The sequence below is a fragment of the Marmota flaviventris genome, chromosome 3 (genome assembly GCF_047511675.1).
Source record: "Marmota flaviventris isolate mMarFla1 chromosome 3, mMarFla1.hap1, whole genome shotgun sequence".
NCBI lineage: Eukaryota > Metazoa > Chordata > Mammalia > Rodentia > Sciuridae > Marmota > Marmota flaviventris.
The window spans coordinates 131,802,797-131,827,801 of NC_092500.1; the positions used below are offsets into that span (position 1 = coordinate 131,802,797).

General features: G+C 33.2%; 2 protein-coding genes across 3 annotated transcripts in view; one reads left to right on the forward strand and one right to left on the reverse strand.

Annotated features, from left to right (window-relative positions):
* Tnks (tankyrase) overlaps nt 1-25,005 on the reverse strand; it is a 207,707-nt gene that overhangs the window by 138,175 nt on the left and 44,527 nt on the right. For both annotated transcript variants that reach the window (XM_027922696.3, XM_027922695.3), the window contains exon 3: nt 10,600-10,695. In XM_027922696.3, the coding sequence (XP_027778497.1) occupies nt 10,600-10,695 (96 nt within the window). The remainder of the gene's footprint in view (nt 1-10,599; nt 10,696-25,005) is intronic.
* Nucleotides 5,863-6,386, forward strand: LOC114081105 (DNA-directed RNA polymerases I, II, and III subunit RPABC4). Its single transcript, XM_027922697.2, has one exon. The coding sequence runs from the start codon at nt 5,921-5,923 to the stop codon at nt 6,095-6,097; it is 177 nt and encodes a 58-aa protein (XP_027778498.1). The 5' UTR covers nt 5,863-5,920; the 3' UTR covers nt 6,098-6,386.

The window sequence follows — 25,005 nt, forward strand, 5'->3', positions numbered from 1 at the left end:
AATTAGACATTCAGAAAATTATATATATAGATAAAGCTATATAGACACACACATATATACACATATACATTACTAACTCATATTAGGCGTATTTACATTACTTGAGCTGCCTCTTAACTATGACTAGCTCAAATATTTTACATACTATACTTTTCCTTGTAGATCTTAAAGATTTTTTTTTCACATGTCAAAATGAAGCCAAGTGACATGAGAACAAAGACAAGAGCACTTATAAAGCTTTATAATGTTAACAAATTTATTAATTTTATTAAAATTATGCAATAATATACTATTAGGTAATTTTTCTTTTATTGAAAGAATCTTTACCAAAAAAAAACATATTAACAGATTTTAACATTATATATTAAAGAATTCCAGTTGTGAGTTTATAAACCAGTTTGATTTCATTTTCATTTTATGCCAGACCACATCCTTCCAAATGAATAAACAGGTTAGAAAGAAAGAAAAAAATAATAATTCTGTGTATATATATATATATATATATTTTTTTTTTTTTTTTCCTAATTCTGTATACCTAAGATCACTGACTATGGAGCCAAAATGCTTAAGTTTATAATTTAATAATTTCCCCCTATGAATCTGTAAACTAGTATAACTTGGTATCTTCATCTATAAATGTGAGGACAATGATAACACCTACCTCACAGCTTCAGAATCAATGTCCTTAGAACAACAGTGTCTGGCTCAGAAAGGCGTTCAAGAAGGTTTGTTACTATTATTGTGTTTGACGTATAGCTTTCTTAAGCTATTAAAATTTAGATTGCCGTAAGCAATATAAAAAATAATTTGATACAAATTACTCAACAAATGGGTACTAGAAAGAAAAAACTGAACAGGGCATGGTGGCACACTCCTATAATCCCAACTATTCAGGAGGCTGAGGCAGGAGGATCTCAAGTTCAAAGCTAGCCTCAGCAACTTAGCAAGGCCCTGTCTCCAAAGAAAAGAATTTAAAAGGGATGGGGATGTGACTCAGTAGCTAAATGCCCCTGGGTTCAATCCCTGCAAAGGAAGGAAGGGAAGGAAGGAGGGATTATCTTTAGATACCCTTGACCTGTTTGTCCGTTGTGCAAATAAATACTTTAAAAATTTAAATCAATATGCCCTATATCAATTTTGGTCTATAAAAAAAAGGAAAAAGAAAAAGAAAAGGTACTAGTTTCATATTCCACTCCTAAATTGTTTTTATATTTTTAAGGTTTCAACCACATTTATGATATATATATTTATATTTTATTTATCAATTAATATATATTTATATTTTATTTATGATAAATGAACTTATTTATTTATCAAATTTATTTATTTATGATAATTAAATTTATTTGTTATATTTATTTACTTATTGATATACATTTATTGTCCTATTCATATCCAAAATTACAAGCAGAATAATAAAATTTTCTTAAAAACTTAAGGATTAACATTTTCAGCATACCTTTAAAGCAGTATTCAGTTTTTTTCAACAATAACTAGTTTTAACTGTCACTATTTCAGTGCTAAAGATGATTCTTTTTTAAAAAGTCAGGAATTCACCTTAATATAACAATAACTTTCTCTTAAACTCAGATGGATAAACACAGCTTATCTTAAAAGGTAAGGTATTCTCTTTTATTCTGTATTATTATTATTTATTATTCTTTATTTTCTAGAAGACATGTTATGAGACTTCATAATAACTCAGGAATAATTCATAAAGTTCAGATTAACAATATGAGAAATTGTTTTTAATCATGTATCCTGACAGGAAAAATATGCATGTGACATGCAATATGCCACAATGTAGCACAGCTAGCTTACAAAACCGCATATTAAGAACATATTAATGATGACCAAAAGAGAGGTGTAAAAATTAGGCCCTGGTTGGACATCTGGAAATTTGATTTGACAGATGCAGGCAGTTTGATCTTTCCAGAATTGGAATGTTCTCAATCACAGAGCCATCTACAAAATCTTTTGACAGAAAACTAAGTACATACCTCATCCACTATACTAATTAAAACTTTAAAAAAATGCACCATAGTTTAAGAGACGATATATGATTACAAGTAATCCAAAACAAATTTTTGACAACAGAAAATTATGTATAAAGAAGGTGGTATGAGATGTCAAAAAATTAACAGTTAATCAGTATTTAAAACAACCCAAATTTTTATAAAGTAGAAAATAAACAATGTAATAAATATGTAATATGACATAAAATGTCAAATAATTAATAGTTAATCAGTATTTGTAAAACTTGGAAGATATGGTACTCTCAGTTACCAGTCAGACCTGAGACACATTTGTTTACTTCATTTTATATATTTTTCTAAATCCTGGGGGCAAAGAAAGGAGAAAGACACACAAAAGTCCAAACCCTTGTAAATATGATTCTATTGGGCAAACAAATAACAAAAAAAAAAAATTCAATTTCTGTTATCAATATATCTATCAAGAAAACAAAAGCTAATGGGAGTGTGGACAAAAACTAATCTCTTGAGTCACAAAGTATCAGAGCAGAGATTTAATTGATGAACCATGTGAAGTTCTGGAGCAGTGTTCACTTCAGTAAACATCATGTTAGCCCAGCCACAGAAATGTGCTTCCTCTGTTTGAGGGACAGCAAGCATTCATCTGTAGCTGAAGTAGAGATCAAAAGAGAATTTAAGATCAGAGATATGCAAGACAGGAGCCAGATCATCTAGGTCATGGTTAAAGAATTTGGATTTTACTGAACATAGAGCTGATTTAAGCTTTAGAAAAACCATTCCAGCTATGGTGAAGAAAACTGAACATGAAGCTACTGCTGTCATGAAAGAAAAATAATGAAGCCAACACAGTGAGTATGGGAGAAATGGTTCCATCAGGAATCTAAAAGAACAGAAGACCTAATTACCAATCCACTGGATACAGTCTGAGGAAAAGAAAAGACTGCTAATTGTGACTTGAGCAAACCCTAATAGTCAAACCTAGAAAGGCAAGATACAAATCACTAACGTCCCAACTTCTAAAGATTTTGGCTTTATCTGAAAAGCAGTAGAGTAGGGAGAAGAAAAAAGAGACTCCAGACATTTTGTTGATTTACCAAGCCAGCTTCTGCAGGCACACAGCAGACTCCTCAACTCTGTTTGAAAACTTGAGTCACCACTGATTACTTCTGCGGAGACTGGAAGTCTGCCTAGCAATCATAGATTAGGATTTCCTATGAAGTGCAAAGAATCCACGTTAAAGTTATTTATTGTTGAGACATCTGAGTGTAAATATATCTTTCTTCCCAACTCCTTTTCCTCTCAATCCCCTAAGAAACTACTAGGACCAATTACCTTGCCAACTTTTTGACCATCTAAACTAACTCAGTTTATCCCAATCATCGTTAGTCCTGCCAATGATAAACATTCCTTTGAGCAGCTATCCTCCTCTAAACTCAGTCTTAATCTGCACTCACCTCCTTGGCTGACTCAACTTCCCACTATTACACTCTATCCTATTTACTGTGCCCCAGAAGATTATTTTTTCATGGTTAACAAACCTCCTTCCCAGTCCTGTTCAAGGAACACTCTCTTTTGTCAATTACCTTGAACTTAAATGTGGCTCTCATTATAGCATATGCAGTACCACTCTTAAAAGGGAAGTGCCTCATTCTCCAAACCTTCATGTATTTTACATTCAAGAATACAGATATCCCCTAAAAAACAAATGCCAAATGTCTTCTTTGATATAAGGAGAGTAACTAAGAACAGAGTAGGGTCGAAGAGCATGAGAAGAAGATTAACATTAAACAGGGATGAGAGGTGGGAGGGAAAGGGAGAGAGAAGGGAAATTGCATGGAAATGGAAGGAGACCCTCAGAGTTATACAAAAGTACATACAAGAGGAAGTGAGGGGAAAGGGAAAAATAATACAAGGGGGACAAATGAATGTCAGTAGAGGGGGCAGAGAGAGAAGAGGGGAGGGGAGGGGAGGGGAGGGGGGATAGTAGAGGATAGGAAAGGCAGCAGAACACAACAGACACTAGTATGGCAATATGTAAATCAATGGATGTGTAACTGATGTAATTCTGCAATCTGTATATGGGGTAAAAATGGGAGCTCATAACCCACTTGAATCAAAGTGTGAAATATGATATATCAAGAACTATGTAATGTTTTGAACAGCCAACAATAAAAAATTAAAAAAAAAAAAAAGAAATCACACCTGGCTTACATCATAGTGGCAGCTGACTCAGGCAGAAACGAACACAAAGGCTGATGAACACATAGATGGGATATTGGTGTGATTCTGGAGACCTCCCCATGAACTACTTATCAATTAAAATGGTAACAGTGATCACTGTGCAGTGGAGAAACCCACAGGTCACCACGCTGTGCCTTCTGACTCATGTGATGAGAAGGCACGGCATCCTGTCTGTGGCATTCCTGCCAAGATTCCTGGCTTGAGTCTGGACAAGAAGAAGCTAATGGATCCAGCTAGGTCAAGGGACATCCCACACAAGGAAAGGCTTCCTGTCTGAAACTGTCGTCATGAAAGGCAAGAAAACACCTGAGTAAAAATGTAACCGTGATCCTGGATTGCATCATAAACCAGAAAGGAAAAAGGGGACATCTGGGGAGAGCTGGGAAAACTAAACAGGTCCTAAGGGTTACAAAGTAATGATGCAACAATGTCAGTGATCTGGGTAACTGAAATGAAGAGGGGTGAGTTGTGCAAAAATATGTAAAACTGTTCTTAATGCATAAAGCCATTTTTATATGTTAAAAAAAAAAAGAATACAGATATCCATCAGACTGAACATGGTATAGCAGCACAATTTTGGAGAAATTCATAAAATAACTCTAAATTCACAAAGAATAAAAACATATCAAAATGTTTTAAGGGGACTCACTCAAAAAACTAAAAATATATCCATAGAAGTAATGAAGTAATTATAAACTGATGTTGCAGAATACTTAATGTCTCCTGGGACTATCCATGTATGTACACTTAATTTAGTACTATGTAACATACAAGGCTGATTTGATTAAAGAAAAAAAAAGCGTGAAGCATATATACACAAAAATTTTAAAATAAAGTATACCAAAATGTTATCTCTAAGTGGTATAAATCTTAAATAACTTTTTCTTTTTACACTTTTTCTATTTCCCTCAATTTCTCAATGTATTTTTATAACCAGAAAAAGGCCAAATATGCTTTTAAAAATCTATAATAATCATTTTAATAACATTTAATAATGATAACACAGCAAACATCCTCTTCAACAAAATTTACGTAGGCCATTTTAGACTTTTCATATCCTTGCTTTAATTGAAAAGCTTATTTCCAAGTCCTTTAAATGATTGCCTAGAACATCAAAGTCATCAGAAACAAAAACATAACTCAAAAAATCTCAATATTTTTTCTAAACATATCATCCACTTAAACAGTAATTCAGCAAAGAATGTAATCAGTCTCAGTTATTATGGTTTAGATGTGAGATGTTCCCCAAAAGCTCCCGTATTATTGCAAGAATATTCAGAGATAAAATAACTGAATTATAAGAGCTGCAAGCAACCTAATCAGTCCATCTGAGTTTGAATAAAGTTGCTGTAGGTAGGTGGGGCATGACTGAAAGAGGTGGGTAACTGAGGGCATGCATGGACGGGTTCATCTTCTCTGTAGTCCCTTCACCTCTCTTTCTTCTGCTTCCTGGCCCCCATGAGCACAGTAAACTCCCCTACCATGCCCTTCCATCATGATGCTCTGCCTCAGAATAAAGGTACAATGAACCCTGCCCACCATGGATTAAATCTCTGAAACTAAGTCAAAATATACTTTTCCTCCTGTAAGTTGTTCTTGTCAGGTGTTCTGAACACATCAACACAAAATGAGTGATACACGGTTCTGTTTGGAAACGCGGGGAAAAGTCTGCGTGGTGTGTAGGAATGGACACTCAGAAGGACGTTCAACCCCCAAAGCAGCAGCCAATGATCTATATCTGTGGAGAATGTCACACAGAAAATGAAATAAAATCCAGGGATCCAATCAGATGCAGAGAATGTGGATACAGAATAATGTACAAGAAAAGAACTAAAAGATTGGTGGTTTTTGATGCTCGATGAAACATGGGAATTCAGAGGAGTGTCTTCCTTTGTATCTGGATTTGACCCTTGAATGTTTCTCGTTATTATACAGCTTTTCATTTAGCACACTTATCTTATGAATACAACTGTATACATATAATTTCATTTTCCAAGTCAAATTGTGTTTAGGTATCAGTAATTTGTGTAAAGATTGTGTAAATTAAATGACTTAATTTAATTTTATTGTATTATGTGATCAGACACAAAATGAAAAATTAAAATTGCTTCCCCAAATCACACTTTTAATTAAACACTTTTAGAAATGCAAGTTTCTAAAGTCCTGTAAAATTCTGATGAAAGAAGTTCCTTGGAAACATAATTATATGTTGTGAACTGTTGGTAAACTCTCTAGCATTATTTGGTACAGATTAAATTAGTCTACTTGCTCTCAGTATAAAGATATAAAAAAATTCAAAACTAGTAGGTAAAATCAGAAATGAATAGACATAAAGGAATAGCTGAGAATATCTAAAAACAAGTTGCTTCTTCACATATACAGGGTCATATGCATGCCTACCCTTCTGAAATAAGTTCTGTATAGAAAATTAGTCAAAGTGGAATAGATACTTGAGTAGAAGACTGAAAGATTAGAAGGAGCATTACTGGAATAGGGGAAAGAGCCAGTGTAAAAGCTATGGGGCAAACTGTGAACTTGCTTTGTTCCCACTTCAAAATGAAGCGCATGTGACTTACACTTCATGAAAGTGAGATAGTGGAAAAAGGTGAGGTTGCATTTTTGTCACTGGATGCCACCAAGAAAGCATTGTTAGAGTCTTCCTACTACCATCATCTCTAAATCAGAGTCCCCAGAGCACCTGAACATCTGCAGAAGCTATTCATCAAAGGGCTGAGCTTTGAAACAACTGATGAGAGTCTGAGATGCTATTTTGAGTAATCGGGAACACTCACGGACTGTGTGGTAATGAGAGACCCAAACATCAAGTGCTCCAGGAGCTTTGGGTTTGTCACTTATGCCACTGTGGAGGAAGTGGACACAGCCATGAGTGCAGGACCACACAAGATACATGAAAGAGATGTGGAACCAAAGAGAGCTGTCCCAAGAGAAGATTTTCAAAGACCATGGGCATACTTAACTGTGTAAAAGACCTTTGTTGGTGGCATTAAAGAAGTCACTGAAGAACATCACATGAGATTATTGTGAACAGTTTGAGAAAACTGAAGTTACTGAAATCACGACTGACTGAGACAGTGAAAAGACGAAGGCCTTTGCTTTTGTACCTTTGGATGACCATTACTGTGGATAAGATTGTCGTTCAGAAATACCATACTGTGAATGGCCACAACTGAAGTGATGAAAGCCCTGTCAAAGCAAAAGATGGCTAGTGTTTAATTTAGCCAAAGAAGTCCAAGTCTTGGAAACTTTGGTGGTTGTAGAGGTGTAGAAATGACAGTTTTGGTCTTGGAGAAAACTTGAGTGGTTGTGTTGATTTTGGTGGCAGTGGGGATGGCTACAATGGATTTGGTAATGATGGAACCAATTTTGGAGGTGGTGGAAGCTCATTTAATTATTTTGGCAGTTACAACAATGAGTTATCAAATTTTGGACCCACCAAGGGTGGAAACTGGAGGCAGAATCTCTGGACTCCTTGGTGTTAGAGGCCAATAGTTTGCTAAATCACAAAACCAAGGTGGCTATGGTGGTTCCAGCAATAGCAGGAGCTATGACAGTGGTAGAAGGTTTTACTACTGCCAGGAAACAGCAGGACAGGAGAGCCAGAGAAGTGACAGGGAAGCTACAGCTACAGATTTGTGAACTTATCTAAGCACAGTGGTAGCAGGGCCTCGCTGCAACAAAGAAGAAATGATTTAGACAGTACTCATATGTATAGACAAAAAAACTTGACTGTATTTGTGATAAATTGTATAACAGGTCATCTTAGTTTCTGTTCTGTGGAAAGTGTAAGGTATTCTATCAAAGATTTTAATGTAGACTTTTTTTCCCCCGCCCATGCTGTTGATTGCTAAATGTTAGTCTGATCATGATACTGAATAAATGTGTCTTTAAAAAAAAAAAAAATGAGTGATACACAATTATTCTCTGTAAAATGAAGCGCATACTGTTGCTTATAAAGTTTTATACAACTCCATGCATTTTTTATTTTATAAGACAGCATTAATTAATCATGTATTTTTAAATGTTTTATAAGGAGATTTTCACCTTGCTAATTTCCTTTAAGAAAAATATATATATCCTTGTACACAGTTTTGGCTAATGTACCCAAGTAGTAAATGATGGGATGTTGGAAAGAAATTTTCAATAAGTAAATTCCCAATGAGAAAAACACTTAAAAACTTTCCTCTCAAAAGTTCAGCAATAAACCACAATTGCAACTGGAATAAAAAATTACTTTGAATAATATCTAATAACTCAAAGACATTACTTTGAAAAGAAAGCTCTTTCATACTTTCTTTTTGTGTGCAGTACTGGGATGGGACCCAGCATCTTGCTGCACATGTCAGGCAAGTACTCTACCACTGAGCTGCATCATCAGCCCACCCTCCTTTTTAAAACTTATGCTTAATCTAAATTCAGTTTGAAAATAGTACTTCCACCATAATGCCCCTGGAAAGAATTGTTTAGTATAGAATCTGTGTGGACAGAAAACATTTTAGAATATGGTTCACCTAACTATTACTTCACTAAATTATATAACATGAACATATAAGTAGAACTAGGTAACATTTCCAACAATACTCTTATTAGACTTTGTTTCTCTTAAATCATATCTGAAAAGCTGTATATCTTTTTTTAAAAAAAAAGTAGAAATTCTTCAAAATAATTCATAAAAATCATATCATGATCAAGAATTTAATATCTTCCTATTTAAGCAAAAGATGGCTTTCAAATCAATTTTAATAAACATGGTATCTGTCCTCCAGAAACACTCAGTTTCCATGAATGATTATGTCCAAGCTCTTTCCCGATATAATCTTAAAATCCATTACAAATCAGTAGTTAGCTTCTTATTATTACTAACATATTTAAACTTTGTCTTTTAAAAAAGTACAAATGGATCTACAAGCAATGATGTATTATCTGAATCTAACAAACGGACAGGCAGGCCTTGAGAGTTGGAGAGGAGGAAAAGGTCAGAAAGAGGACACTGAGATATAGAGACAGTTTTGCTCGGCATTTATAATATACTGTACCTGTGTTTCTATGAACTGTATTTCTACTTTGGTTGGAGACCCTCTACAGCTACTATAGTTGCCCATGGCTTTGTTAGAAGAAAATGAAAGGCTAAAGAGAGAATCTATGTAGGCCTCAGATTATATATTTTAATTTCATTACTTAAGACTATATATTTAATTATTTTTCCTATCTACACTGACTTAAACAGTTTTATTCCTCTAGTATGAGTTATCTTGATTTGGCAACCAAGGCATATAACCTTTTACTGAGAAAAATCATATTATTCTGATTTAGCAGTGAGTGTATTAATTTTGGTATAGTGGGAAGTTATCCTTCTGTGCACAGTAATTAAGCAAAACTCAATATATTTTCATAGCTTACTCAATATAATGTTTTCATTCACCTCAGAATCTTGTTTAAAATGCACAGCATGTACTCTAAAACTTAAACGAGAACAAAAGATTTATTTTCTTCAAACAGGGCAAATTTAAAGGGTAGTTAAAAGTCATTTACTTTCAACTCAACCTAAAACAATAACATTGGCACTGCAGTGACAAAGAGGCTCCAAATTACAAAGGTCAGTTAAGTAAAAGAGGGCAAAGGCAGCAGGACTCAGATACTAAAAATAAAAACAAAAATAGATTCAATGCAGCATTTTGAGAATGAAGATCAATGAAACAATAGTTGCTCAAAATTATATCAGTTATAATGTCATTTCCTACGTTGATATCAAAGATCCTTTCTATTTTAACATTCCTCTTTGCTGGTTCTTGGCATTTGTTTTAATAAATTTCTATATTTTACTTCCATTACCCCAAATAAAATATATTGCCCCAGTTAAAAAATAACTTGGCTATCATGGTAAAAGTGAAAATATATGATAAAAATATAAAGGGATGGCAAGCGAGAAGCAGCAGCATATTTTATTTACTATTGATCCAAGTAATAAGGCAGCAGGTTGTCTTTCCAATCAAAACTACTTTTATAGTTATACAAATGTCCTTGCCTGCTCAATAGCAAAGGTCTTAAAAAGAAACAACTGAGAGGATGAGGTATAGAAAAATTATGAAATAAACCATGAATGACTAAAATACAAGTGAATAATATTGTGATTTAATGCTATGATTCTAAGTAGAACAAGTTTATTGCTTATATACATGACAACACAATTAATAAGACAGATATCTAATCAATAATAAAGTAATGGATAATGATGTAAATATTTGTTTAGCTTCATCAATAAAAAAAAATTCAATGCATGAAGATTTTATGAAATCAAGCTAGTAGTAGTTCTACAGATAAAATAACCTGGTAGCTGTTTTCTTACCTGTAAGGACAGCTTTTGCTGAAGGATCTGCCAGGTCCAAAGCTGATTTCCCATCAGTGTTCCGAATGTTTGGATCAGCTCCGTGCTGCAGCAGCACTGTGCAGGGAAAGCAGAAACAATATCTTACCTCGGGGATACAGAGATTATTTACTGGTAAGTGTCGCCTCGGCATGGTGTAGGCATAAACATACATTGCACAAATTTTTTTCTTTTGAGGAAAAAGAAAAGAAAGAAAAAGAGAAAAAAGCACTGCAGCAAAAGATCTTCTCTAGAGTAAAGCGAAGTTGGCAACTTATGGTACAGTATTATCACATGACTTGACATCATAAACATGAAACTAGAAAAATCTTGCAATATACAGTTTTAGTTTGCTTCCTTCGGGCAGCAGTAAGGGAAGCTGTGTGCTCACTGACTCACACTATGAAATATGCTAACTGTGAACCTGCCCTATCTTTACTACCACTGTGGCTGCTTGTTGCTGCTGCTGCTTTACTGCTGGATTTCCAAATGCTTTCTCTTCTCAGAATAGTTATAATACTGTGCAAGGCTTTTAGTGGCTCACCGCTTACATATGAAACTCACCATAACATACTGGCTTGCTTCCAAGAAGTTTAACAGACACAGTAATGCATGCAACTCAGGTACTCTGCAGTCAAGCTACACAAAGAATGGTCTTTTAAAATAATCTTTCCATCAAAAAAAATTTTAAAAAAAACTCAATCTCTATAATAAAACATATACTAAGAAATGTATGTAACACATGCTATACTGGGTTGAAATAAGAGAGAATAACTGTAAAATCCACATGTAAATCTGTTAATCCAATATTTCTAAGCCCCATCTAGTATATGAGTATGTATATGGCAGTAGGGATTACTGCTATTAATACCACTCAAGCAATGATTAAACTAATAAATAGGTTCAGCATCCCTAGTCTAAAATCCAAAATCCAAAATGGTCTAAAATACAAAAAAAAAAAAAGAAAGAAAGAAAGAAAAAGTGAGCATCTCTATGATGCTCCAAGTGGAAAATTCCACATCCGACTTTATGTGACAGGTCACAGTCAAAACACAAGTGCACTAAAAATGTTATATAAAATCACTTTCATGTCTGGACCTGGATCACAACCCTAAGATATTTGTGTGTGTGTGTGCGTGTGCAATACACACACACACACACACACACACACACAAATATTGCATATATATATACAAATCTTCTAAAATCAAAAAACTCTGAAATCTGAAACATTTCTGATCCCCAGGATAATTACAATTCAATTACAGCTTTTGAGTCACCTCCATTGACAAGACCCAAATTTTCATCTAGATCTTGGGTTGTTTTAGATATTAAAATCAGCCATGGCTTGAGAAGATACAGAGAAATCTTATGAAGATATTCTACAGTAGTCTCAACTTATCTGCAGCTTTGATTTCTGTGGTTTGAGTTACTGGCAGTCAACTACAGTCAGAAATATTAGACAATTTCAAAAATAAACAATTCACGGGTGTTAAACTGTGTGCCAGGAACAGTATGATAAAATTTTACACTGTCCTTTTTCATCTATGTGGGATGAATCATGCCTCTGAACTGCATATCCATGCTGTATACACTACTTACCCATTAGTCACTTGGCAGTCATCTTGGTTATCAGATCAATTTTCATGGTACTACAAACGCTTATGTTCAAGTAACCCTCATTAATGGTCCCAAGAGTAGAGATGCTGGTAAATGGGACATGCTAAAGAGAAGCTATAAAATGCTTCAAGTAAAAAGGGGGAAATTTTCAATATAGAAAAAATTTGAATGCTGAGGCTACTAAACTCTGTAAGAACAAATCTTTTAAACTGTGAAAATGAAAAAAGAAGTTAGTCTGTCCCATCACTAAACACAAGTTAGAAAACCACATTCATGATAATTTTTGTTACAATATATTACAATAACTGTTCTATTTCTATTATTAGATATTACTGTTTATCACTTACTGTGGCTAGTTTATAAAGTAAACACTGTATGTATAGGAAAGACCACAGTAAATATATATATGATCCAGCACTATCTGTGGTTTCAGGCATCTACTATGGGTCTTGGAATGTATTCCTCACAGATAAGGGGGATTCCTGTATATTATCCGCTTTTTCTGGGGGGGGGGGGTGCTGAGGATTGAACCCAGAGCTTCGCTAAACACAATTCTACCACTGAGCTCTTATTATTTCATTCTTGAACATAAGCAACAAACATAATTAGTTTTCAGATGTTTAACGTTAAGTATTTTCTAGAGATAAGACTTAAGTGGAATAAAATAGCAAGTACCAAAATATCAAACTGTAGTTACTTTTTCATCATAATGATTAGAACTTTTGCAGGAATAATACTTCTTTTATTCTAGGAAGAAACTAATGTGAAGATTTGGTTTGTGACAGGTTTTATCATAAAGAATCAAAAGGGAGCTGATATCAACCTCATAACCTTACATAGCTACTGAGTGAGCAAATGTAATAGAAAATAAAAGAATGATAGCTATCATGAAAAGTAGAGTTTTTTGTTGCATCTTCAGAAACTTTCAAAACCTACTTTTAAACAAACAACATAAGAACATTTTTATTTAAGTGTTTAACAATTATAAGATGGGAACTTTTATAATGCAGCTTTTAATGGGTAGCAGAAGCAAAATATTGAAAGTCTAAAAGACTACTCCTCCAAAAGTCAACTAAAACTCAATCCTTCCAGCTATAATCAGTATTTTACCTATTCCTATTTTGCAAGAGATATGCCATTACAATTTAATTGCAGTTTTATTTTACGTGACTTTAAAAGGAGTAATCTTTTTGAAATAATGTGTTTTCTGAACATTTTGAGGTCACATCTCCATCACTGAACCTAAACACTTAGATACATCTACTGCAGAATAATGTAGACACAGGAAAGCAGCAGCTGAAATTTCTGAACCACATGCTAATAAAAAAAATCCATGTTAAAAATATTTACCCTTCAGTAGGTGAATGGGCAAAAAAAAATGTGGCATATATACACAATGGAATATTACTCAGCAATAAAAGAGAATAAAATCATGGCATCTGCAGATAAATAGATGGAGCTGGAGAAGATAATACTAAGTGAAGTTAGCCAATCCCAAAAAAACAAATGTCAAATGTTTTTCTGATATAAAGTGACTGACTCATAGTAGGGTAGGGGGAGCATGGGAGAAATAGATGAACTCTAGATAGGGCAGAGGGGTGGGACGGGAAGAGAAGGGGCAGGGGATCAGCAATGATAGTGGACATGATTATCCAAAATGCATGTATGAAGACACGAATTGGTGTGAACATACTTTATATACAGCCAGAGGTATGAAAAATCACACTCTAGGGCTGGGGATGTGGCTCAAGTGGTAGCGTGCCCGCCTGGCATGCGTGCTGCCCAGGTTCGATCCTCAGCACCACATACAAACAAAGATGTTGTGTCTGCCAAAAACTGAAAAATAAATATTGAAATTCTCATTCTTTCTCTCTCTCTTTAAAAGAAAAATCACACTCTATATGTGTGATTTTTGTATGAATTGTAATGCATTCCGTTGTCATTTATTTTTAAAAAATCAATGAAAAATGAAAAAAAATTGATATTTTTAATTCACAAAGTATAGGTTAAAAAAACAAAACTTAGGCCTGGTGCAGTGGTCCATTCCTGTAATCCTAGCAATTTGGGAGGCTGAGGCAGGAGGATCACAAGTTCAAGGACAACCTCAGCAACTTAGTGAAGCCCTGTCCCAAAATAAATATTGAAAAGGGCTGAGGATTTAGCTCAGTGGTAAAGTCCCCGAGATTCAATCCCTAGTTTTTTTAAAAAAAATGTATATATAATTTATTATTATGTATATATATTATATATACATATACATTAAATTATATATATACATAAATATGTGTGTGTATATATATAAAACTTAATAAAAAACAAAACTTAAAAAAGAGTTTTACGAGAAATACAGGTATCTGCAATTACACCAGCAGGGATCTAAACTTATCTTAAACTTTCATAAAAAGCCACAAGATAGCTGGGAGGAATAAATCAGAACCATAAAGTGGTATGCAAAGGGGTTGAGTTTAAAGTCTAGCAATACCTATTAGCTACTAATATTTTACATTTGAAGCACATTTAAAAATGCAGACACTATTTGTACTCTCAACTCTAGAAATATCTTCTAATTACATGCTTTGTTCTAAAGGTAGCAGTCAGCAAATTTTTCTATTACAGAGACAGACAGTAAATATTTTAGGCTTTGTAGACTATATAGTTTATCACAACTACTTATCCTTACACTTCAACTCTACTTACCATTATAGTGCAAAAGCAGCCACAGATAATACTTAGAATTAGCTGTACAATCTTCCTTAATGATAATAAAATTTAAATTTTATATAATTTTCATGTGTCCCCAAATATTATTTTTGATTTAAAAAAAAACATTTTCAAATATAAAAACAATTCTTAGCCACAGTAAAGCACAGGGTGGGATGGGTCTGGCCTATGAGCCAGAATGTATTGACCCCTGACCTTGGGCAGTGCTACATGGTGTGGTCTATGGACTGTGTGTATTCCCAGAACTGTTTGTAACCCATCTACATCAACATAATAAGCACAGAATTTGAGGGTCAACATTTAGAAATTTAGAATAAGCATTTCTAAACTAGTTTTTACATTTTTACCTGTATTGTATTTACATTTTAAAAAATGGGTCTATCATACATTGGGGGGAAAAACCCCTCGTCTTCTGTCACAAACAATTTGAGAACTGAGTCAGGTGACACATAAAATTCTCTGGAACTTTACTTCCCAGACCTCTCAAGTAAAGGAGTCAGACTAGATAGGTGAATTCTAGATGTCTAAGGTGAGGCCTGATAATGTTTTTAGAATTACAGCCAAAGACCTGAAAAAAATCAAGATCTAAAATCTTTAAAAAACAAATTTTTTTTTTTTTCCTTTTTCCTAACACTTTTACCAAAAGACAACAAAACTAAAGTTGAGTTTATAACCACTGAAAATTGTCAGGTACTGACTAACGTGTCCCAAACTACTCCCTAAGCAAGTCTTCCAATCAAAAATCATTCTAAAGTACCTACAAATCACTGGTGTTTCACACTGTTCTGGGGATTTCTGGGGGGCTATTTTCTAATACCAAAAGAATGCCATGTACACAGGTAAAGGTAACAACCACAGCTTTCAAGAATGCCAGACTGTACTTGAAATGATGTCATCTAAGACTCTGTTCTGAGGCTTCAAAATTTGCTTGCAAAGTTCTGAACAATGAAATGTGACTATTAATACATTATAAGAAACTCATCTTCTATAATCAATATGCACTGACAACATACATAAAACAGATTACCCTTAAATAGCACAATGTCACAAGCAAGTTTCCAAAATATACAAACAATATACAAAGTAAAGTTTGCAGGAAAAACAACAAAACTAAAATCTGAATAACATCCAATCCATAAATTTAAGGATACAATGGCCAATAAAAATTATCTTATGTTATTTTTAACCAATTGGTACATCACCAAACTTCAAATCCCTAAGATTTTGCTTCCAATTGTTTTACTAATGTATATTAACTTTTATTTTCTTGTGAAATAAGAGGAATAGAAAAAAGATAGCAACAGAAATCACAGGTATTTAAAACTAAGGTAGGACCATAATATTTTTTTAAAGGTCATTTTCAAATAAGCTACAAACGTGATTTTTTCCCATTTACGGTATAGGTGTTCTATTTACATTGAGCCAGATTCAGAAAAAAAGGACTTCAGTCACAATGTTCTATTTACTTCCTCAAAACTTAAATTTAGGCATGTGCATCACTTCAATTCTTACAAAGAGAAACATTTCTGCATTTATACAAAGCCTCAATCTGTCAAACTGCTACTTGATAAACCGCATTTAACTACAGGCATTATTAACTCATTTAAGAAGACAGAACAAGAGAAACAAATGTGAATTTTCCAGGCTAAAAATGTAAAAAGGCTTTTAGAGTACACATCAAAAACTACTCTAGTAAGATTTTACTTTAAATGGCAAAAATTACACTGTTAAAAAATATTAAAGTTTCTGTTTATGTGAACTTAGAGCTATGTTAAGAGTTTAAAGTTGTTCATGACGACACTCAAATATTAAAAAGCTTTTCAAGTATTTATAAGTATCTTACTCTTTAAGAATAAACAGATATTCACTTATTAGACTGAATGTAGAAAACTGAATCTCACAAAGGACAAAATTCCTTAGATTTTTTTTTAGAGTGGAAAGTATAAGCTTTATTAAAGAACAGTAGAAAAGACTTCTCCCTGGAGGAAGAAGGGGACCTAAGAGGTGGAATCCCCTTAGATTTTTTTAAGCAAAGAAAATTTTTTAATTTTTTAGCAAAACATCAAAGGACCAATTTTAACTAACCACCCTCAGTGTATAGGATTCTCACCAATAAACATGGACTGTAAAAGACAAACTAATTTTTAATTAAAATCTATGATATATCCTGGAGTTAATACATATTCAGACATCTCTTCTATAAAAACATGTACAATATTATAATGGTATAATACTATTACCATATATTTTTACACATATAGTGCTGAACATATTTGTATATTGTACATACTTTAAAAAATTCACTTATCTTTTCATTTGATATGTATTTATTATGGCATGAAAATAGTCCAGTTAGTATGCATTTCTTTAAATCATCAAGAATTGATTTATTGCCAGGTGTGGTGGCACATGCCTGTAATCCCAGCAGCCTGGGAAGCTGAGGATGGAGGATGCCAAGTTCAAAAGCCAGCCTCAACAACTTAGCAAGACCCTGTCTCAAAATAAAAAAAAAAAAAAAAATGGGATAAGGATGTGGCTCAGTGGTTAAATGCTCCTGGGTTCAATCCCTGGTACTCCCCTTCCCCCAAAAAAAGAGTTGATTTATCACTAATAGTAAACATGAAAATTCAAAAGCAATCTCTGCTATCTTAACAGCAGTACAGCTAACCAAACTTAAGAATTTGTATGACTCTAATTTTCTATTTTCAATAATGACAGGTTAGATTATTTGGACCTCCCTTAGGCTGTAAACAATAAGCAGAACAAGAGTTAAAACAAAAACAAACATACAACTTCCTAAAATCATTTATGAGCTAATGAAACAGTTAAAGTATTACTAGCAGAAAAACTAAAGATCAAAATGAATCCAGCTGGGTACACATGCCTCTAATCCCAGCAACTCACGAGGCTGAGGCAAGAGGATCACAAGGTCCAGGCCAGCCTCAGCAACTTAGCAAGACCCTCTCTCAAAATGAAAAATAGAAAGGACTGGGAAAGTAACTCAGTAGTAAAGCACCCCTAGGTTCAATCCCCAGTACCAAAAAAAAAACCCAAAAAAACAAAGAAGAAAAAACGTGGGAGCTATAACTGTTCCAAAGTCAATTATTTAGAATAATACAAATTGTCTTTCCAGTGTCTCATGGGGCAAGATAACAGCAATAAAATCCAGGGCCCTAAAAGAGCAGAGACTAACAAAGACTCCCCACATAATAAGGTCTGTTCCTCAGGACAAAGATGATGTAGATGTGAGCTGGCCCTAGTCCAGACCACCTAAGGCTTACTATTAAGTAGGTGCTATGGGTTGAGAACATCATATAGTAGAAGGTGCTGAGGAAGGGTAGTGTAGACAGAATCAGAAATTCTGGTTTTGAGAAAGTAAACAGAATCTACAGAACTCATTAACACATGGTACAATTAGAAAAACAAAGGCCACCTTAGTTATGAATGTGTGTCATGCCCTAATGCAGAGGTGCAGGTCTACAATGTCAAATATATTTTCACAGTAACATTAAAATAGTCTGCTGTTTTACAGTATTAACATTTGCACTGATGGTGCAAAAGCAACAGAGGATAGAAATACTGCTAACTTGGCATGTATCAAGGTAAGTACCACCAGAATTTACTAGTGATCATTTTATTCATTACCTTACGTTTGCAGTAAAAAGGGAGGACAGGAGTTTCACATTGGAATGTCTCTAGTGAAGTAGGAAAAATTATTAATTTTGTTAAATCTGAACCCTTAGAAACATGGTTTTTTAAAATATTATTTGTGAAGAATTGGAAAGTACCCATAGAAACTTTGGTTGCATATCAAAGTACAATGGTGGTTCCGAAGAAAAAGTACTTAAAGGATCATGAGTTGCAAGCTGAACAAGCCACTTTTTGTCATGAAGCATTATTTTTAATTAAAAAGACAACTAACATGAAAACTGTTATTCAGACTTGGCTATTTGGCAGACATATTGTTCAAAGGCCTATTATAAAATTTGAGTCTTCAAAAAATAACAAATGTAGGTTTTTTGATATAGTAAAATAAAAACTAAGTAAACCAGTGTTTTTGGATCGATGAATAGGGGCAGAGTGCTTGCCTGCTATGCCTGAGGTCCTCAACTTGATCCCCATCAACTCACACACACACACACAGTTAAAATGGAATGAATAGAAAATTACAAAATAATACAGAGGTACAAAATCCTTTCAAAGAACAAGATAACCAATGAATTATAATGTTACAGTGCAAAAAAGTTTTCAGATATGGTTTCAAATTCGATGTAGCAATTAACCACTAAGAAATTATCAGTGTTGGGCTGGGGATATAGCTCAGTTGGTACAGTGCTTGCCTCGCATGCATAAGGCACTAAGTTCGATCCCCAGCACCACCAAAAAAAAGAAAAGAAAGAAATTATCACTGTTAAGGGCTGGGTTTGTAGCTCAGTGGTAGAACCTTTGCCTTCACGTGTGAGTCACTGGGTTTGGTCCTCAGAACCACATAAAAATAAATAAATAAAATAAAGGTATTGTATTCCCCTACAATTAAAAATAATTTTTAAAAAGATTTAATCTCTTTAAAAAGAAATTATCACTCACTGTTATGTTTAAATAAAGTATCAAAGAATATTCAATTATTTCAAAAAGTCCATTAATAGATTCCTGGCTTTTCTAACTATAAATTGGCATGTTCTTCATATATGTATTTCAATCCTAAAACTATATCACCACAGACTGTACACAGAAGCAGATGAGAAAATCCAGCTATCTTTTGATTAAAGAGATTTGCATGAATGTAAAACAATTGTACTCTTTGTCATTTTTCATAAAATACTAACAGGTAATGAGTTTATTTGCTAATTATATTAATAATGTCTTAAAGTTCTTAGTTTTGATTTCTAATGTGGTATGTAAGACCCGAGTAAACAAAATTTCTTTCACATGCTCAATGATTTTTAGAATGCGAAGACTAAATATTTGAGAAATTCTGCTTAAGTCTAGACATGTACTAATAAAGTCTATAACCCCAAACAAACATATCCGTGGAAGAGACAGGAGACTGAGCCTTACTATACTATAAAAAGCATGGGAAACACCTTAGGTTTTCCACAGATCTGTATTAACAAAACTTAAAAATCAAACCTTCACAAGTTCAGGGTAATTTTGAATCTGCAACTGAACTATATGCTAAAATAAGAATAAAAATTCTTCAGAAACAAAAAATGAAAATAAGTACTGCAGAATTATAACAATCTCAACTACTGAATTAAACTTTTAGATATATAAAGAAAAAGAACAATGTGATTTAGTTAAGAAAAAGTCACTAGAAACCATACCCAAAGCGGATTAAAGACTGACCCTTTGGTTAACAAAGATTTTGAAGCAGTAATTACATGAGTGAGACCAAAGAATTAAAGGAAATATATTTTGAAAATAAAAATAAATTTTTTTAAAAAAGGTCTTAAGAAGTAAACTGACATACTCTGACAAGCAAGTGGAGAAACTATAGAACTTCAGTTCAACACAACCTAATTTCAAGATCTATTGAAAGCTACAGTAGTCAACATGCTATATAGTACTAGAATCAAAACAATATGCAAATCTGTGAAATAGAAGATAGCTCTGAAATATAACAGATCTAAAGTCAACTGATTTTTTAGCAAAAGAGTCATAGTCATTTAATGGTGGGAAAATGGTCTATTCAATAAATCATATTGGCATTGTTATCTATCTAGAAAACAAAGAAAAAAAGTAAAAAACTCTTACACCATATAAACAAATTAACTCTGAAGAGACCAAGGTCTTAAATGTAGCTAAAAATTGAAAATAAAACCTGTAGAAGAAAATATGAAAGAAAAATCTTTGGGACCTTGAGAAATGCAAAGATTTTTTTAGACAGGAGAAAAAGAGCCTACACCTTAAAATCAACTACTGATAATTTGAACATTATCAGAATTAAGAACTGCTCTTTGAAAGTCATCATCAAGAATATGAAAAGGGAAGAAAAACTAGAAGAAAATATCTACAACATACAAATATGGTAAATAACTACCAGATTATATAAAGAATTCCCTACAAATCAATCATGAAAAAACAATACAGTTTGAAAAAAACTAGGGTACTCACAAAAGAAGATATATTACTAATGAGCATAAGAAAAAAAGTTCAACATTATGAGTCAACAGAGAAATACAAACTAAAGACAGCATTACCAATTGTTAATTGAGGAGGTACTAAACTGGAACTCTCATACATTGCTGAAGAGTATAAGAAATGTTTGACTACTTTGGAGCTCAATTTGACATTTTGTTATAAATTTAAATATACTATACTATATGTCCCAGCATACATACCCAGCCTTAGGCATTCAACCAAAAGGAAACTTAAAAAACAAAAAACAAACAAACAAACAAAAACCCTCATCTGTCCATACAAAAAATTTACACATAAATATTCATGTTTATTTGTATTAGTCGAAATTAGAAACACTCTTAATTTCTATCAAGAGATGAAAAGATAAACAAATTGTAGCATATTCATACAATACAATACTACTCATAAATAAAAAAAAAAAAACAAACTACTGAGGCATACAACAGAGGTAAAACCTCCAGAACATGCTGAGCAAAATAAGTCAGACATCAAAGAACAAATTTCTATAATAGAAAATTGACCTTATGTTTTCAAAAAGCTCAATATTGACTAGAGATGGCAGAAAGGAAGTAAATGAACCAAATGGGCACCAGAAAAATTTTTAGAGTGATAAAAATATTATATTAAGATTTTGGTAGTGGTTACATGGGTGTACATATTTGTCAAAATTCATTAAGCTATATATTTAGAATGGATCCGTTTATTTCATTACCTCAAACTCAGTAAAGTTGTTTATATGATAAAGCTCAATCAAATTAATATTTTTTAGAAATCAAGAGGGTCTCACTGCAGATTAGAAATAGCTAATGGGATAATTGCTGAACTGAAAAATACATATTGATATAGGTATTTTCAAGAATGCAGCATAAAAAAGAAACGTAGCAGATGGAATTTGATGATCTAACATGCTCTGAACACTCTAAGAAGTTAAAAAAAAAATTAAAGAGATAATGCCTGATATTTTCCTAGAACTACCTGATATTTTCCTAGAACTAAAGGAAGACACAAATCTATACATTCAATAAGCCCAGGGGCTAGGGTTGTGGCTCAGTGGTAGGGCGCTCGCCTAGCATGTCCGAGGCCCTGGGTTCGATCCTCAGCACCACATAAAAATAAATAAAGGTACTGTGTTCATCTACAACCAAAAAAATAAATATTTGAAAAAATTTTTTTTTAAAAAAGAAGCCTAAGCAGAAAAAAAATGTTCACATAAGTATCAGCAACAATAACCATAATACAACTCAATATACAGCATGAAGTTAATAAGTGGTATATGAACTACATGGAAAATAATTTTTGTAAGCCTGTTTTAATATATATATTATGTTATATATAGTGATATGCTAAGCAGAGATTTAATTACAATTGCTTCCATGTCCACTTACAAAATAATCCAATTTATTTTATAACTACAAAGTCACCATATTTCTATTTTTCAGGACAGGTTTAATTTAGGTGATTATCAATTATGTAATACTTTTTAAAGTATTTTTAAAAGGAGATATATTCAAAACTTTTCTATAATACTATGCTGCAACCAAGACATACAAAGTCTAGGTCTGATTAGCTAAATCAAAACAAAACAACTACTGAATATAAGTTTAATATTTTCCCCTTGTAAAATTTTACATTTAAAAAATAGTTTACTTTCTCTTTGTCTGTTTTTTAAGAATCCTTTACAATTACTGATTTTCTTTACAACACTATTTCAACACCTGAATAAACTATTCATTTAAATTCTTTGAATTCTAACATTCATAGGAAATAAACACTGACTGTATACACCAGGTTAAATGTGAGACACAAAAAAGAGTGATCAGTTCTGTTTTCTCTCAACATACTCATGATAATAAGCAAATTTCTCTTGAGAATATGAGATAAACATTTCTTTGATGTTCAATGGTGTCTTTTGCAGTGAATGATTAGTGACATTCACTGAGTGAAGTAAGCTTCTTTCATCTTAATTAATATTCTTTGGAGGAACCTGAGAACCTCATTACATAATGCATAGACTAATGTGACCCATTTATAAAGCTCTTCTAAAATGGAGATTAAAGAACAAAAATTCCTCAGAGGTAAAGTGCTCGCCTACCATGTGTGAGGTACTGGGTTCAATCCTCAGCACCACATAAACATAAAATAAAGATATTGTGTCCATCTATAACTAAAAAAATTACATATTTTTTAAAAAAAGAGAACAAGAATTCCAGTATAATTAACACAGAATAAAGCTAGGTCAGGAGAAGTTTTCAACTAACTGCTGTGTGGTCTTAGCTTAGTCTCTGTAGCCACAAAATAAGATGATTAATAATTTCCCAGTGTTCTAGACCAATGCTATCTAATGCAACAGCCCACATATGATCACTGACTATGACCTTGAAATGTGTACAGAGACTGTGATGATCTGAATTTTTGGTTACATTTAATTACAGCTAAATTAAATTTAAAAATTGATACTTCATTCAGCTACTGGGAAATGTTTGGAATACCTTAGGTATATGAATCTGCTATTTCAAAATAGCAAAACTTATGAAATCCAAATACAAATCAAGTATTACTCAGAAACATTTTATGTTTAACTGAGATGTGCTTTTAAGTATAAAATAAACACCAGATTTCAGAAACTTAGCTAAAAAAATGTTTTATGAACATTACATATTGAAATAACATTTTGGATACACTGTATTAAATACATTATTAAACTGATATAGTCTCTGCTTTGAAACTGATGGCATTTTGAGCCACATAATTTTTTGTTGCAGGTATACTATGATGACTCCTCCATAGTGCTTTGGAAATTCGGCAAGTATCCTCTCAGTGTTTGTACATAAATACATGAACTGCAGTGAATCTGAGTGCTGAGTGAATACCTGGTGACCCTCTGTAAGGGTGGAAAGTTGCCATGAGACAATACCTCCTCACTTCCCTCACTGAAAACTCCTGCTCTTTAGGTTCTTGAGGACCCAGCCCCAACCCCTCACATGAAGTTGAAAAAGTTTCTTCCATTTCTATACACTTATTTATCAGGTTACTGCAAGTTATATTTCATGTAAAGAAAGATTTCTGCAGTTTAAAAACACTAAAAAAGTCCAAGCTCAGTGGCACATGCCTGTAATCCCAGCAGCTCAGGAGGCTGAGGCAGGAGGATTGCTAGTTCAAAGCCAACTTCAGCAAAAGCGAGTTGCTGCCTCTAAATAAAATACAAAATCATGGTCAAGTTCTCCCGAGTTCAATCCCCGGTAAACCCCCACACACACACACAAAAAAAAAAAAACATAAAAAAATAAATAGTATATCAGTAAAATAAAATAATGAATAAGCTAAAAAAGATAATAATATTAAAGAATTAAAAATGAGCTCTAAAAATCCTTCTAAATTTAAGATGCTAAGATCTATGAATTTATCTTTGAGTATAGACTTTGACAAATAGAGAGGTTTTTTTTAAACAAGGAATAAAAACTATATTAGCTATCAACCCTGAATATTTCTTAAAGAATGGAGGTATTCCATCAAAAACAAAGGCAGAAACATGTCCAAATATTTATCTTGCTGCTATCTGTTCTTGTCTCCTAGCCATTCCTCTCAGATACAAACACATTCACCTATATTATATGAATCTTTACTTCAAATTCTCACTAAGAGAATTTGGTCCAGCTTGGCTCAATATTCGGTTCTAGAGTTTAAAAGTTTGGCAAGGGAAACAGGAAGAGCCAATACAGATAATGGTACTGGGCAAGGAGGCATCAGTTCTGAGAGGATAACACAGCAGATAACCTCAATGGACATCTCCTATGATAACATCTTAAATCCAAACTTGTTTTTAAAATATGAAGATAGATTTAGTCATGGGTTAAGCAAAAATAGTGATATCTCAGAGAGTAAAATAATCAGGACTTCTGTGGTCTA

What these genes read in the sequence shown, in the direction of transcription:
- LOC114081105 (XM_027922697.2), top strand. Translation starts at nt 5,921, where the DNA reads ATGGACACTCAGAAGGACGTTCAACCCCCAAAGCAGCAGCCAATGATC.